Raw genomic sequence first — 13,409 nt, forward strand, 5'->3', positions numbered from 1 at the left:
TTCAACAAGTATCTACATACATTACTATTAATATTGTCTATCTTCTTAAAGTAGTTGACCTACCGAGTTGACTCAAGATAATAATAATAGCTATTGTTCATTTTGCCAAGCACTGTACTAAGCACTTACCAAGCAAGATCATTTTTTTATTTTTCACAATAACCCTACGAGGAAGAACTATTATTGTCGCATATTACAGATGAAAAAAGTTGGAAGTAATCCAAACAAAAGACCACAGGAAACCCAGATGATTTAAGCCCTCCCTGAAGAGGCTGATATCCCACATAGGAGATGAACAGGAATCCTGGTATTGATGGATCAGACACTTGCTACTTCTGCCAAGGCTATACTTTTTCCCCTGAAAACTTTTTCTTTTTTTTTTTCCTTTTTGAAAGGATCTCTTGCGCACTGGGATGTTGAAACCTGGCACTGGGACCTCAGAAACCAGAATTCCTTCTCTGTGTTTATCCCAGAAGCTGCAGCATATCTCAAACTTTATTAAGACAAAGACTTAAATGTACAATAAAATCTAATCCATTGGTCTGTTTAATTTCGGTAGTTTAGCTTTTTTTGGTTTTCATCTTATTTTTGCTCTGCATAATGCCTTTTATAGATCTTAACCAGGTTGTGATACTTGTTTGGTTATCTCCTTAAGGTTTCAAATGATACACATAAACTCATAAAGCATTAGATCTGAAGTGGACCTTAGAAATCATCTATCTAGTCCAGTGATTTACAAATTACTCTGAGCAAATGAAGGAATCCTTTCTCTTTAGGCAGAGTTGTTTCACTTTGTTTCATAGAGCAAATTTCCCTTTAATGTCTCTTTGAAACCAAATTCCACTGAGAATGTTTGTATGTGTGTCTGTTTCTCTTAAACCACCAAGCTGATCCAATAAGACAACTTTAGTCAACCATTTTCATTCATTTATTCAGTCTAGCCCCAACATACGCCAGAGGTTCTGCGAGCCAGTGGAGAAGAAAAAGACATGTCCTCTGCCTTAAGGAGCACATGTTCTAGTCAGGAGGGCAGTCATATAGGGCTAACCAGTGGGGGCAAGACCACAGCAGAAGCTTGTAGAGAGGACTGTGGGCACATGATGAAGAGGGATTCAGACAAGCCTTTGCAGAGCAGGTCACCTAGAGCTGAGCCTCAGAAATGGGACGAGAGGAGTAGAATTCCAGGCAAAAGCTGCAAGAAAGACTAGCAAGAGAAAAAAATGAAAAGCTCAGACTAGGAAATAATCGATATAGCTGGACTTTGAGATTCATTGCCTGTGATAGGTACTCAATAAATAGCTGGTTAATTAATTTACTAATTAATTAATCTGGAGGAAATAGACCATAAAGGAGAAAAAAGTCATTACATGAAGAGGCTCATGGGCCTACTCAAAAAATTTGGATTTTATTCTCTAAACTAGGAATTGAAAATGCAAAAGTCTAGAGGGATATTATAGGAAATGTGAATAAGTAAGATGGGCCAGGTATAAAAAAAATTATTATGGAGACTTTACATGAAGTACCTGCCTTATTCAGGTATCATATAAAATGCTGTCAACACATGGATGTCCAATATATAATCCTGGCCCTTAGGCTGCACACATAACAAAGTACTCAAAAATAATGTGATGATTGTCTCCATTCATGTACCAAATACAAATACAATGGGGTCATAGAGGCAGTGCTTACTTAATTCCATCTGAGGAAATCGGGAAGGTATTACTCATGAGATCATATTGGAGATGGACTTGAGGGATGAGTAGGAGCTCATATCTCTATTTCCAGCTACATCCAAAGACCCTTCAATCCAATCAGGTTGGTCTCCTCAGTGTCCCACAGCACCCCACATTGTTATGCCCTTTCTCAAGTTTTTGACTTTGCCTAGGGTGCCTTGCCTGCTTCCTTTACGTATTCAATTCCTAGCAATCCTCAAAGGCCCAATGCAGGCCTTCCTCATGAATAAAATACATGAAGATTTCCCATGGGCCCGTGAGCCATGGCCACTGCGCTCTGCAACGGGAGGGGCCACAGCAGTGAGAGGCCCACGTACCAAAAAAAAAAAAAATGTTAACTGAGAATGTACCGGGGCAAGACACTATTGAAAGGGTGAAAGATATTTAGGACACAATGAGTGCAAAAGTGCTCAGAAAAGGGCGTCTTACTATGCATGGTAAGAAGTTTACCAGTTTGGGAGTCAAGAGTTCACTGGCTCTGGGATTGATTACAGGCAGAACTTTTTGCTTCTGTTTTCCTCAGTAGTCTTAGCTCTAAAATGGAGGCTTATCTTCGTGACCATTATGGTCCCTTTCAGTTCTGAGACTGTAACTGTGATTTGGTGAAGAAATTTGGTCTCTGTTGTATTTCCAGTAGGATTTCCACACATGCTTTCAAAATCTTCCTTATGTAATATGATGAGTGGAAAATCACTAATCAATGGTAGCAGTATTGAAGTCTCTTCTTTGTCCCATTATAAATGTCATGTAATTCCTACCCTGGATTTAGGAAATTGCATAGGTCACAAATTCATTGTAATAAAGTTGGCTATCACGCTGCCCTGTTACAACTTTGGTCACTTCCTGTTACTCTAAGAACAGATCACTTGTGGTTCATTTTCTGAACTCTTACAATTTCATGGCAGGGAGAAAATAAAGGGCAGGCGGAGTACAGATCCTGAATATTAAGATTACAGAAACACTGCCTATGGAAAACAGCATACATGAATTAGGGAATTCATGAATATATCAAAGTAATAATTGAAAAAGAGTCATTTTATGTTTTTTAGTTATTATAAATCATTGAGAAGGACTTGCTTGCATTTTATCAGCTTTTACTTTGCACCTTCAGTTTGCCTCATTCCAACTTGCTGTATTAGTTGTACTCTTGATTATAAGCAAAATAACCAACTCTGGCTAGATTTAAGTAAAAAGCAAATCTATTTGAAGAACACTAAGTTACTCATGAACTCTAAGGAAAAGTGGAGAATGGGGAAGAACCAGATCAACTCCAGGGATCTTAGCCGTGGGACTTCATGGACCACAGAATTTCCCTTAGTCTGACTTTAGCTCCTGTGACTTCCAGCCTGTAACCACACCACCCACCCTCAAAATAATTTCTAGAAGAGAGCATCATTTGGACACAACTTGGGTCAAATATCCTCTTCAGATACAATCAACTATGACAAAAAACTTTTGTTATAAAAGTATCATATTACGAACATGGCCACGAGGGCCCCAGTCTTGTAGAAGAGGGACAAGCTTCATAGAAGGGGGAAATGTTGGGATCTAGGAAGCTACCTCAAGAGATGTCTGCCTATTTCACATACTTTTTCTGTTGTGTTTTTTTCTACCTTTCCTCTCCCTGCCCCTTAAACCCACTACCACCAAGTACCACTGTCGATATATCATTGTATAAAATAGTACCTCGAGTGGGCTCAATACATCCTGCTAGGTATATATCTTTTATATAAAATTAAAGTACTGAAAGGGTAGAAAAATGGTCTTTACAAATTAAAGACCTGTTACTTTACAAATTAAAATGTATGCAATTCAGTTTGATTGTGTGCACTGTATAGAGGCATCCAAGCTTAACTATCAATAAAATAGTCCATGCATAGAGATTAGCCATTAGATGTTGTCTGTGATAATACAACTTTTACTCTGACAACCACAGGATATTCTTTCTTAATTATTAAGGATGTTCCTGAGACCAGAAATAAACCCATGTATATGTGGTCAATTAATTTTTGACAAAGGGGCCAAAAATATATTATACAATGAGGAAAAGACAGTTTCTTCAATAAATGGTGTTGAGAAAACTGTACAGCCGCATGCAAAAGAATGAAACTAAACTACTATCTTACACCATACACAAAATCAACTCAAAATGGATTAAAGACTTGACTGTAAGACCTGAAACCATAAAACTCCTGGAAGAACACATGGGCAGTAAGCTCCCTGATGTCAGTTTTGGCGATGATTTTTTGGATCTGACTCCAAAAGCAAAGGCAACAAAAGCAAAAATAAACTAGTAAGAACTACATCAAACTAAAAAGCTTCTACACAGCAAAAGAAACCATCAAGAAAATGAATGGGAGAAAATATTTGCAAATAATATATCTGATAAGGGGTTAATATCCAAAATATATAAAGAACTCACACAACTCAATAGTAAAAAAGCAAACAACCCAATTAAGAATGGGTAGAGGATCTAAACAGACATTTTTCCAAAGGAGACATACAGATGGCCAACAGGCACATGAAAAGATGCTCAATATCACTAATCCCCAGGGAAATGCAAATCAAAACCACAATGAGATATCACCTCACACCTGTTAGAATGACTATTATCAAAAAGACAAGAAATAACAAGTGTTGGTAAGGATGTGGAGAAAAGGGAACCCTCTTGCACTGTTGGTGGGAATGTAAATTGGTGCAGCCACTATGGAAAACAGTACGGAGTTTCCTTAAAAACTTAAAAATAGAACTATCATATGATCCACCAATTCCATTTCTGGGTATTTATCCAATGAAAACAAATACTAATTTAGAAAGATACAAGGCACTACCAAGTTCATTGCAGCATTATTTACAATAGCTATTATATGGAAACAACCTAAGTGTCCATCTATAAATGAATGGATAAAGATGTGATACACACACACACACACACACAAAATGGAACACTAAGCAGCCATAAAAAATGAAACCTTCTCATTTGGGACAATATGGATGGACCTTGAAGGCATTATGCTAAGTGAAATAAGTTAGACAGGGAAAAAACAAAACAAATACCATGTAATCTCACTTATATGTAGAATTAAAAACAAAACAAAACACCAAGCTCATCAATACAGAGAACAGACTGGGGTTGCCAGAGGTGGGAGGTGTGGGTGAAATGAGTGAAGGGGGTCACAAGGTACAAACTTCCATTTATAAAATAAATCAACCATGGGGATGTAATGTACAGCATGGTAACTATAGTTAATGAAACTATATTGCATATTTAAAAGTTGATAAGAGAGTAAGTCTTAAAAGTCTTCATCACATGAGAAAAAAATTGTAACTATCACATTAGAAAAAAATCGTAGTTGTATGGTGACAGATATTAACTAGACTTACTGTGATGATCACTTCACGACATATACAAATATTGAATCAGTACACTGTACACTTGAAACTAATATAATGTTATATGTCAATTATATCTCTTTAAAAATATTTTAAAGAAATATTCAGTTCATTTTCTAAAAGTAAAATCTAGACATTAATCTATACCAGATATTCTGGAAGATAAAAGTTACATATAGTATGTATATCCTGTATGCTCCTTTCAATAATTAGTGAAGGAAGTTCTTTTTGGACAATTCCAATGATTTTTCCTAGATCTTTTTTCTCCTCCTAACTGGGATATCTCTATGCCTTTACTTCATGAAAGTTTAATATTCCTCAGCTTCCTTGATATTAGATTATCAGATTTCCCACATCAAAAGTATCTTTTGCTACCACCTGCAGTCCTGACCACAAGTGAGGAAAATATTGTAAAGCTCCTTTTTCTTTTCTTTCTATACCTTTATTAACTTACAGAAATCATGGATATAACTGCCACCTCACAGCCAAGACTCCCAAGTCTGTCCTGAAAACTACCTCATGTTTTAGTCTACTGTTTCTACAGAATTCTCTTTTTATGTCTCATTCACACTGGAAGAGCAATATTATTAACCCAAAACCACTATTATGCCACAAGCCAGATTAGCTTCCTATGTGCATTTTGAAATTATGACTATCAATTTTTCCGAGTCTTCGTAATATTCCAAAGCCTTAGAAATCATGGAATGATTTTTATATCAAATTGCTCAATTCTAATGATAAACAGACCTGCAGACTGGTCTGAATTTCAGTATTTGACTATCAAAGAACGACTTTCCTGATAATCTTCAGCTCTTTAAATGTGCACGTCTAACAAGCCTAATACCATATTATTTGAGATAAAATTGCTCTCGAGATAGTAAAAAACAAACAAACAAACAAAAAACCCACCACTAACACACTGAAGAATTTCAGGAGTTCTCTGCCAATGAGGAGTTCTGAATTATGTAGGACGAATAGGCTGTAGCGGAGCATTCTATCTTCTCACTCAGAATCAACTGTCATCCCTTAAAGCGCTGTTAACTCTGGAAACTATTCTGTAACCTAGTAGAACAAGCCCAAACTGGTGATGACTACAAGTCCCATGATGCAGAGCAGAAGCCCGGGCCAATGTTGGCCGCAGTGCCTCCCGGGAATTGTAGTCTTCTCATCACCTGTTGGGCAAACTAGGGACCGTAGTCTCCATTTCTCAAAAGTTAATTTATAAAAATAAAGCTGTGGAAAAGAAGGTAAAATTCTTACCACAAAACTAGTTTCAACCTAGGTGCCAAAGACCCCTAGCCCCACAACTCCCGCCTGCGCCTCTGGGGGCCGGCGCACTTTGGCGTGACGTCACTTCCTGGAGTGGCGGCCCCGCCCAGCCCCGCCCTCCACCTAGCCGGGATCCTGCGCCCTGTGGCCCGGGCGGAGGCGGGCAGAGGCAGGGAGCAGCTGTTTTCTGGAAGGGGGGTCACGTGAGGCCTCTCGGTGTGGTGGGTGGAGACGGAAAGCTGCGGTTAAGGAGGGTCGGATTTAACCGTCCCAGGGAAGCGCGCCCGAGCTGGATCGCGGAGCGGACTAAGGTAGGGACCGGGCAGCGGGCGCTGTCCTGGGCGCTCGTACAGTGACACCTGCGCCCCCGCGGTTGGCTGGCGGCGGGCCGGCTCCCCAGGAGAGTGGGCGTACGCCGCAGGAGCTCCAGGCCAACCTCAGGCCACCGCCAACTCCACCCGGCGTCTGGGAGGCGCTGGCTGCGCACCGGGCGGCGGAGGCGGGACCGTCTTGGGGCCCCAAGGAGGTCCGGGAGCTGTGAGTCTTGCCATCCACCGAGCCGAAGACCCTTGGCCTGATCAGACACTCCTGGGGTCGAGCTAAGCCCGGGCTTCTGCACTTTGCTCTCGTCACCGACTTCTCTCGCCCACCGTGTTGCTCAGGCTCGGGACACTTCACCTGCCCTTGGTTTTCCAGAGTAGCACTGAGATGTTCGTCCTCAGAGCATGTCGATGCCAAGGCAAAAGTGGAGACACTCTTAATGAGCCCAGTACGTTTTTCTAACGTTTGGGTAGCGCTCACGTCTTTACAAGGTAAATGGCTGTATTGGTCTGAGCGCCCCCCACGCCAGCCCTTTGGCCTCAGGTATTCATTCGAATGGCTGGAGGCGGGGCGACCTTACAGGCGGTGAGGAGGTTGAGATTTCAGACTTTTATTTACTTCTTTTTGGGGAGGCCATCTGGCGGAACCGAGGAGCGGTGAATCAGCAGCTCAAGTTTCCTGAATCTTTGATGATGGGGAAGGTAGCCCAGAGCCACGTGCTGGGTTAAAAATTTTATTGCAGCATCTGTCAGAGTCTGAGCGGCTTGTTTCCTACCTTTCTCACCAGTAGGGTTGCGTAGATGTAATTGGATAGGCAGACCTCTTATGTGACATTTCCCTGGTCTGTAGTTATCTCCATTTCTTAGTTTATTAGTTAACAACTTAGTGGTAAAGCTTTTTTCTTCGTATCATTACGAAATTATTCTGAGGCAAGATAAACTCGTCCTTTTGACAACAGAGCTTACCGAGTATGAGTTTTGAAGATTTGTTACGTACCTGCACTTTATGGCGTAGCAGAATTAGTGATGATCTACAAACTGAAGAATATTTAAACTTTTATTCATTTAATCTTTTTGGACATAAGTTTAATGTTCTTTGGGGTTTATCTGATTAATGTAATTTGACTAAGTTTTTTTTTAAATCCATTTGATCCTGGGTTTAATAAATCGTTGCTTTAAGAACTGTTATTAATCTTACAAGGTGTCTAAGCTTCTGGCTCACTATCATTACTCAGCGTAATTGTTCAGTTTCACTAATTAAATCAGAAGGAAATATGAATAATTCTTCTCCCTTTCTTTCCTTCCCTTTACCCTTCCCTCCCTGTACTGTATTTAGTAGTGTCAGGATCGTAAGCAGAGAATAAAGTTTCTGGACGGTCTTTATCACTTTTCCTCTTTGCAACTCATATAGATGAGATCAGGTTACAATGGTCGTTATAGAAATCCATCACGAAGAAATAAAGTGGGTAAAAAAGGATCAAGGTCAAGAAAAAGGGTGCGAATACTTCTGCTCTCCTTACCTTAAAAACGGGAGTTCTTAGAGATGACATTTTGGGATTAAAGGAAGAGGTTTGGGGCATGTTTTCATTCCAAATAAAGTAATAGAGTGTCACGAAATTAAAAGAAATGGATATGAGCATTTTGGGTTTTTTTGGATAATGCTCCCGATTAAAGACTAATCTTTCTATATGTTCTTCTCATTTTTAGGTAGTGAATTCCTAAGAAGAAAATAATGGATTGCATATTACTAGTTCTCTAATTGTTTGAACACAGAAGTGTGCAGGTTTGTTGCAAAAGCCAAAAGAAGATGGCAACTCCTTATGTCCCAGTTCCTATGCCAATAGGGAACTCTGCTTCCAGTTTTGCAACCAACAGAAACCAAAGAAGTTCTTCTTTTGGGAGTATCTCAACAAGCTCAAACTCTTCCAAAGGCCAGTTAGAAGACTCAAATATGGGTAATTTTAAACAGACAAGTGTACCTGATCAAATGGAAAGCACTTCATCTGTCTGTAGCAGTCCCCTCATTAGGACTAAATTTACAGGTGCAGATTCTTCCATTGAGTATTCTGCTAGACCAAGAGAAAGTGAAGAACAAAATCCTGAAACAGTGAATTTGGAAGATAGACCTTCTACACCTATTATCCTGGGTTATGAGGTGATGGAAGAAAGAGCTAAATTTACTGTGAGTATTGACTTCTGCGGTACATCAGTAGAAGATGAAAAATTGATTAGCCTGTGTTCTAAACTTGTGTTAAGTGATGTTAGCCTATACTTGTAATTTCTTGAACATAAAATTCAAATGGTTTATACCCCTTAAGTTGTCATGCCGTAGTGAACTTTTGCTTTACTTGAACGAATTTTCACAAACCAGTCACAGCTGTGAAACTAGCACACAAATCAAGAACAGACCATTACAACAGCCCAAAAGCCTCCCCCCATGCTCTCTGTCAGTCAATACCCACTCTCCTATTAGCCTAGATTAATTTTGCCTATTTTTGTACTTTATGTAAGTGGAATTATGGAGTATGTACTCTTGGGTATGGTCTCTTCAGCATTATGTTTGTAAGATTCATCCTTGATTTTGCATGTAATTGTAGGCAGCTCATTTTTATTACTGATGCTGTTCCTTTATGTGAATATACTACAGTTTATCCACTGTTTATCTACTGTTAAGGAGCATTTAGATAATTTCCAGTTTGGGACTCTTACAAATACTACTGCTGTGAACCTTTTAGTACTTGTCACTCAGTAAACACATGAACTCGTTTCTTTTTGATAGCTCCCTAGGAGTAAAATTGTTGGATCATCTGCCCAGCTTTAGAAGATACTGATGAACAATGTACCAGAGTGGTTGTACTAAGTTATACTCCTTTAAGTAGTGTATGAGAGTTCCAGTTACTCCACATCTTCCCCACATGTGGTATTTTTCTGTCTTTTTCATTTTAGCTATTCTAGTGGGTAGAATGATACCATATTGTGGTTTTAATTTGCATTTAAGACTTTTTTTTGGGCCATTTGGATATTCTCTTCTGAAGTGTCTGTTTGAGACCTTTGTTCATTTTTCTTTTAGAAAGCCTTTTCCACTTTGATTTGTAGTTTTCTTTGCATTTTGGGCATAAGTCCTTTTTCAGAACGTGTATTGTGACTATCATCTCTCCCTCTGTGGTTTGCCTTTGTTAATGGTGCATTTGATAAACAAGAGTTCTTAGTTTTAATATAGTCCAGTATATTAAATTTCTTTTACACTTAGCACTTTTTAAAATCTGCCTCAGGCTTCCCTGGTGGCTCAGTGATTAGGAAAACGCCTGCCAATGCTGGGGACACGGGTTCGAGCCCTGGTCCAGGAAGATCCCACATGCCGCAGAACAACTAAACCCGTGCGCCACAACTACTGAGCCTGTGAGCCACAACTACTGAAGCCCGTGCACCTAGAGCCTGTGCTCCGCAAAAAGAGAAGCCACCACAATGAGAAGCCCGCACACCACAACGAAGAGTAGCCCCCACTCGCCACAACTAGGGAAAGCCCACACACAGCAGCGAAGACCCAACACAGCCAAAAATAAATAAATAAAATAAATAAATTTATTAAAAATAAATAAAATAAAATCTGCCTCCTCTTAGGTTAAAAATACGTTGTCCTATGTTTTCTTCTAAAAGCTTTATTGTTGAACCTTTCACAGTTAGTTCTGTAAACCATCTGGAATTGCTTTTTTGTCCGTGGTGTGAGGTCAGGGTCAAGACACATTTTTTTTCTCCCTAAAGTCAAATTTTTACTGAAAAGACAACTCTTTCTCCTCTGCATTTACTCTGTTGCCTACGTCATAAGTCAGGTGACCATAAATGTATGGGTCTGATTCTGTGTTCCATTTTTCCCTGCTTTACCAATTCCACACTGTCTTGATTACTAAAGCCTGATGATAGTCTTGACATCTGGTAACTTAATTACTCTAGCTTTGCTGTTCCTCTTCAGGATTGTCTTGGCCCTTTGCATTGGGATTGTATTGAATCTATCTAGGGAGAACTGACATATTTACAGTACTAAGTCTTTGAATCTATGAACCTAAGCCATTTATTTAAGTCTTTAACATTCTTTTAATAATATTTTGTAGTTTTCAGGGCAGACGTCTTACATCTTTTGGTAAGATTTATTTCTGGGTATGGATGTCATTTGGGGTTCTTGACATAATGTTTTCTATTTGTTCTTTGCTAGTTTATATATTTTGGTCTCATATGTTATTATATATTTATGCATCCAGTGACCTTGCTAAATTAAATTCATTTATAAACTTATTCTTTCAAACTGTTAGTTTTTTCTCTTGGATTTTCTTGAAGTAATGATTTCCTATTTATTTCAACATTTCATGCTGTAAATTTATGATAGTATGGAAGGACCGTCAAAAAACAAGTACTGAAATAATTTATGAAGAGGCAGTCTTTAGAGTTCAAATATTGTAAGACTGATGATATGATGGGAAATCTGCATGGACCTGACTTTTTTGCGAGTGATTTTTTGGAAATTATAATAAATTGGTGGCTCGTTTCCTTACATTGACCTACCTTCCATACGAAGGAAGGAGCATTCATTGAGGTGACATGTGTGAAAAGTTCATAGGCAAATTGAAGGCAGTGATATATAAATATAAACTCTTTCAAGACAATACAGAGGAAGAAATAAGTGGCAAATATGAAATTAGTCATAGTCGTTTATTTGTTAATTTGACATTTTTGGAGTACCTGTTATGTGCCAGGCCCTCTTCCAGGTAATGTTGGGACAGCAACTCGACTGAGTGAATGAAAGATAGATAAGTATTTTTTTTTTTTTTTAATGCTAGTATGTCACATGGTGATAAGTGCTATAGGGAGGAATAAAAGAGGGGAAGGAAATGGAGAGTTTCTTGAAACTGGAGTTGCAATTTAAATAGCGTTGTCAGTCATGGCCTCACAGAAAAGATGTTAGTACTAAAATGTTAGTGTGGGAATATCTGGGGGGAAAGCTTTCCAGACAGGTGGCATAACTGCCAAGACCCTTGTGGCTGACAGGAGAATAAGCGATGGGAAGAGATGTACGAACTGAGGTAACAAGTAAAGGCAGGCGAGTGTGACACCCAGATCAAGTAGAGTACCTAGCCTTTATAAGGCCTTTAGATTTTACTCTGCATGAGATGGGAATCTTGAAAATGTTTTAAAAGGAAAAGTCAGATGATCTGACTTAATTTTTTTAAAGGCTCGCATGAGCCTTTAAAATTGGCTGCTGAATTGAGATTAGATTTTTATGGGGGAAGATTAGAGGCAGGAGGCGGTTAGGTTCCTGCAGTAATCCGTGGGAGACATGATGGTGCCATGGACCACGTGGTGGAAGAGGTCCTAAGAAGTGATCAGATTCTGGATATATTTTGAAGGTAGAGCCTTGGGACGTGGTAGATGGAGAAATCAAAGGTGATCCCGAAGTTTTTGGTCCAAACAATGTGAAGAATAGAGTTGCCATTTAACTAGATGGCAAATCTTGAGGGGAAGATCAGGATTTGTTTTGGGAAGTGCTAGGTTTGAGATGTTTGTTAGACATCAAAATGGAGATGTCAGGTATGTGTATGTGCATGTGAGTGTGTACACACATATATGTATTTTATATCTCTATATATATATTCGGTATTGTGTTTAGGGTAGAAGTCTAAGCTGGAGTTACAAGCTTGGGAGTCTTAGGTTCGTAAAATAATTTTGCCTTGGTATATTTCTTTAAATTGATCTCTTAACTGAAGAAAGTATTAGGACAAACTGGCAAGATCTTATATAGAGAGTGTCAAACCTTTGAAAAGTGATTAAAAACAAAAAGTGACTAGGAGGGGTGGTGAGTCGGATCGGGAAAGAGTCATGAGGTGGACTTCTTTGGTAATGTTTTGTTTCTTGCTCTTGGTACTAGTTACATGGTGTGTGTACTCTGTGAAAATTCATTAAGTTATATACTTAAGATTTTGGCACTTTTCTGTATGTATCTTATGATTAGTGTATGCATCTACATTTGTTGTTGTTTACTTAAAACAGGGAGTACATAACAAGATAGACAGTACAAAGTAGTATATACTAAGTTTCAAATAAAGAGTAGAGACAATAACTGCTGTTAGAACATAGAGGAGGCAATGATCAATACTGTCCATAAAGTTTTCATTGAAAGCACTACTTAAACAAGTAGAAAAGTAGGAGAGCTTTCTAGAAAAGATAAAATGAAAACCTCTTTGTTTTTCCTAGAGAAACAGGAGTGTTTAGGGACCACTGCAAAGAGTGGCTGTTAGAAAAGGGCTCATTTTTTAAAACAGGAAAATAAAGTTGGCATGTATTATGTATAGATAAACCTAATTATCATATGAAGTTGACTTGTATCATGCATCAGTTATTCATAGTCAAAAGTTTTGAAGTCAATTTAAATTAGTAACTCCTAAAAAGAATGTTTTCTTTGTATCCCCTTCGTGACTATTTTACATCAGGGCTGTCTGGAGACTTTACAGGGTATCCAAATAATTTTCTTCCTCACCTTTAAATGTAATAAAGATAAATTACTTATGTTTTACTTCAAAACAAAGGGATTCATCCTTACCCTTGCTGACTCCCTTCAAAGCTGAAAAAGAAGTCTGTAAGGGAGAAAAATCAAATGGTAAGGAAGATCTGCAGTCCCTAAATAATGAATTGTCTCTATATCATC

The 13,409-nt window shown here is 38.7% G+C and overlaps 1 protein-coding gene across 2 annotated transcripts in view; it reads left to right on the top strand.

Annotated features, from left to right (window-relative positions):
- Window positions 1–6,569: 6,569 nt before the first annotated feature.
- The window catches only part of SNX16 (sorting nexin 16), a 36,721-nt gene continuing 29,881 nt past the window's right edge, over window positions 6,570–13,409 (top strand). The window contains exons 1-2 of one of the 2 annotated variants that reach the window (XM_079901579.1): window positions 6,570–7,207; window positions 8,423–8,897. In XM_079901579.1, coding sequence (XP_079757705.1) covers window positions 8,523–8,897 — 375 coding nt within the window. In that variant the 5' untranslated portion in view covers window positions 6,570–7,207; window positions 8,423–8,522. The remainder of the gene's footprint in view (window positions 7,208–8,422; window positions 8,898–13,409) is intronic. The other variant, XM_079901580.1, reaches the window with a different exon arrangement.

Source organism: Stenella coeruleoalba (genome assembly GCF_951394435.1).
Source record: "Stenella coeruleoalba genome assembly, chromosome: 17".
Classification (NCBI taxonomy): Eukaryota; Metazoa; Chordata; class Mammalia; order Artiodactyla; family Delphinidae; genus Stenella; species Stenella coeruleoalba.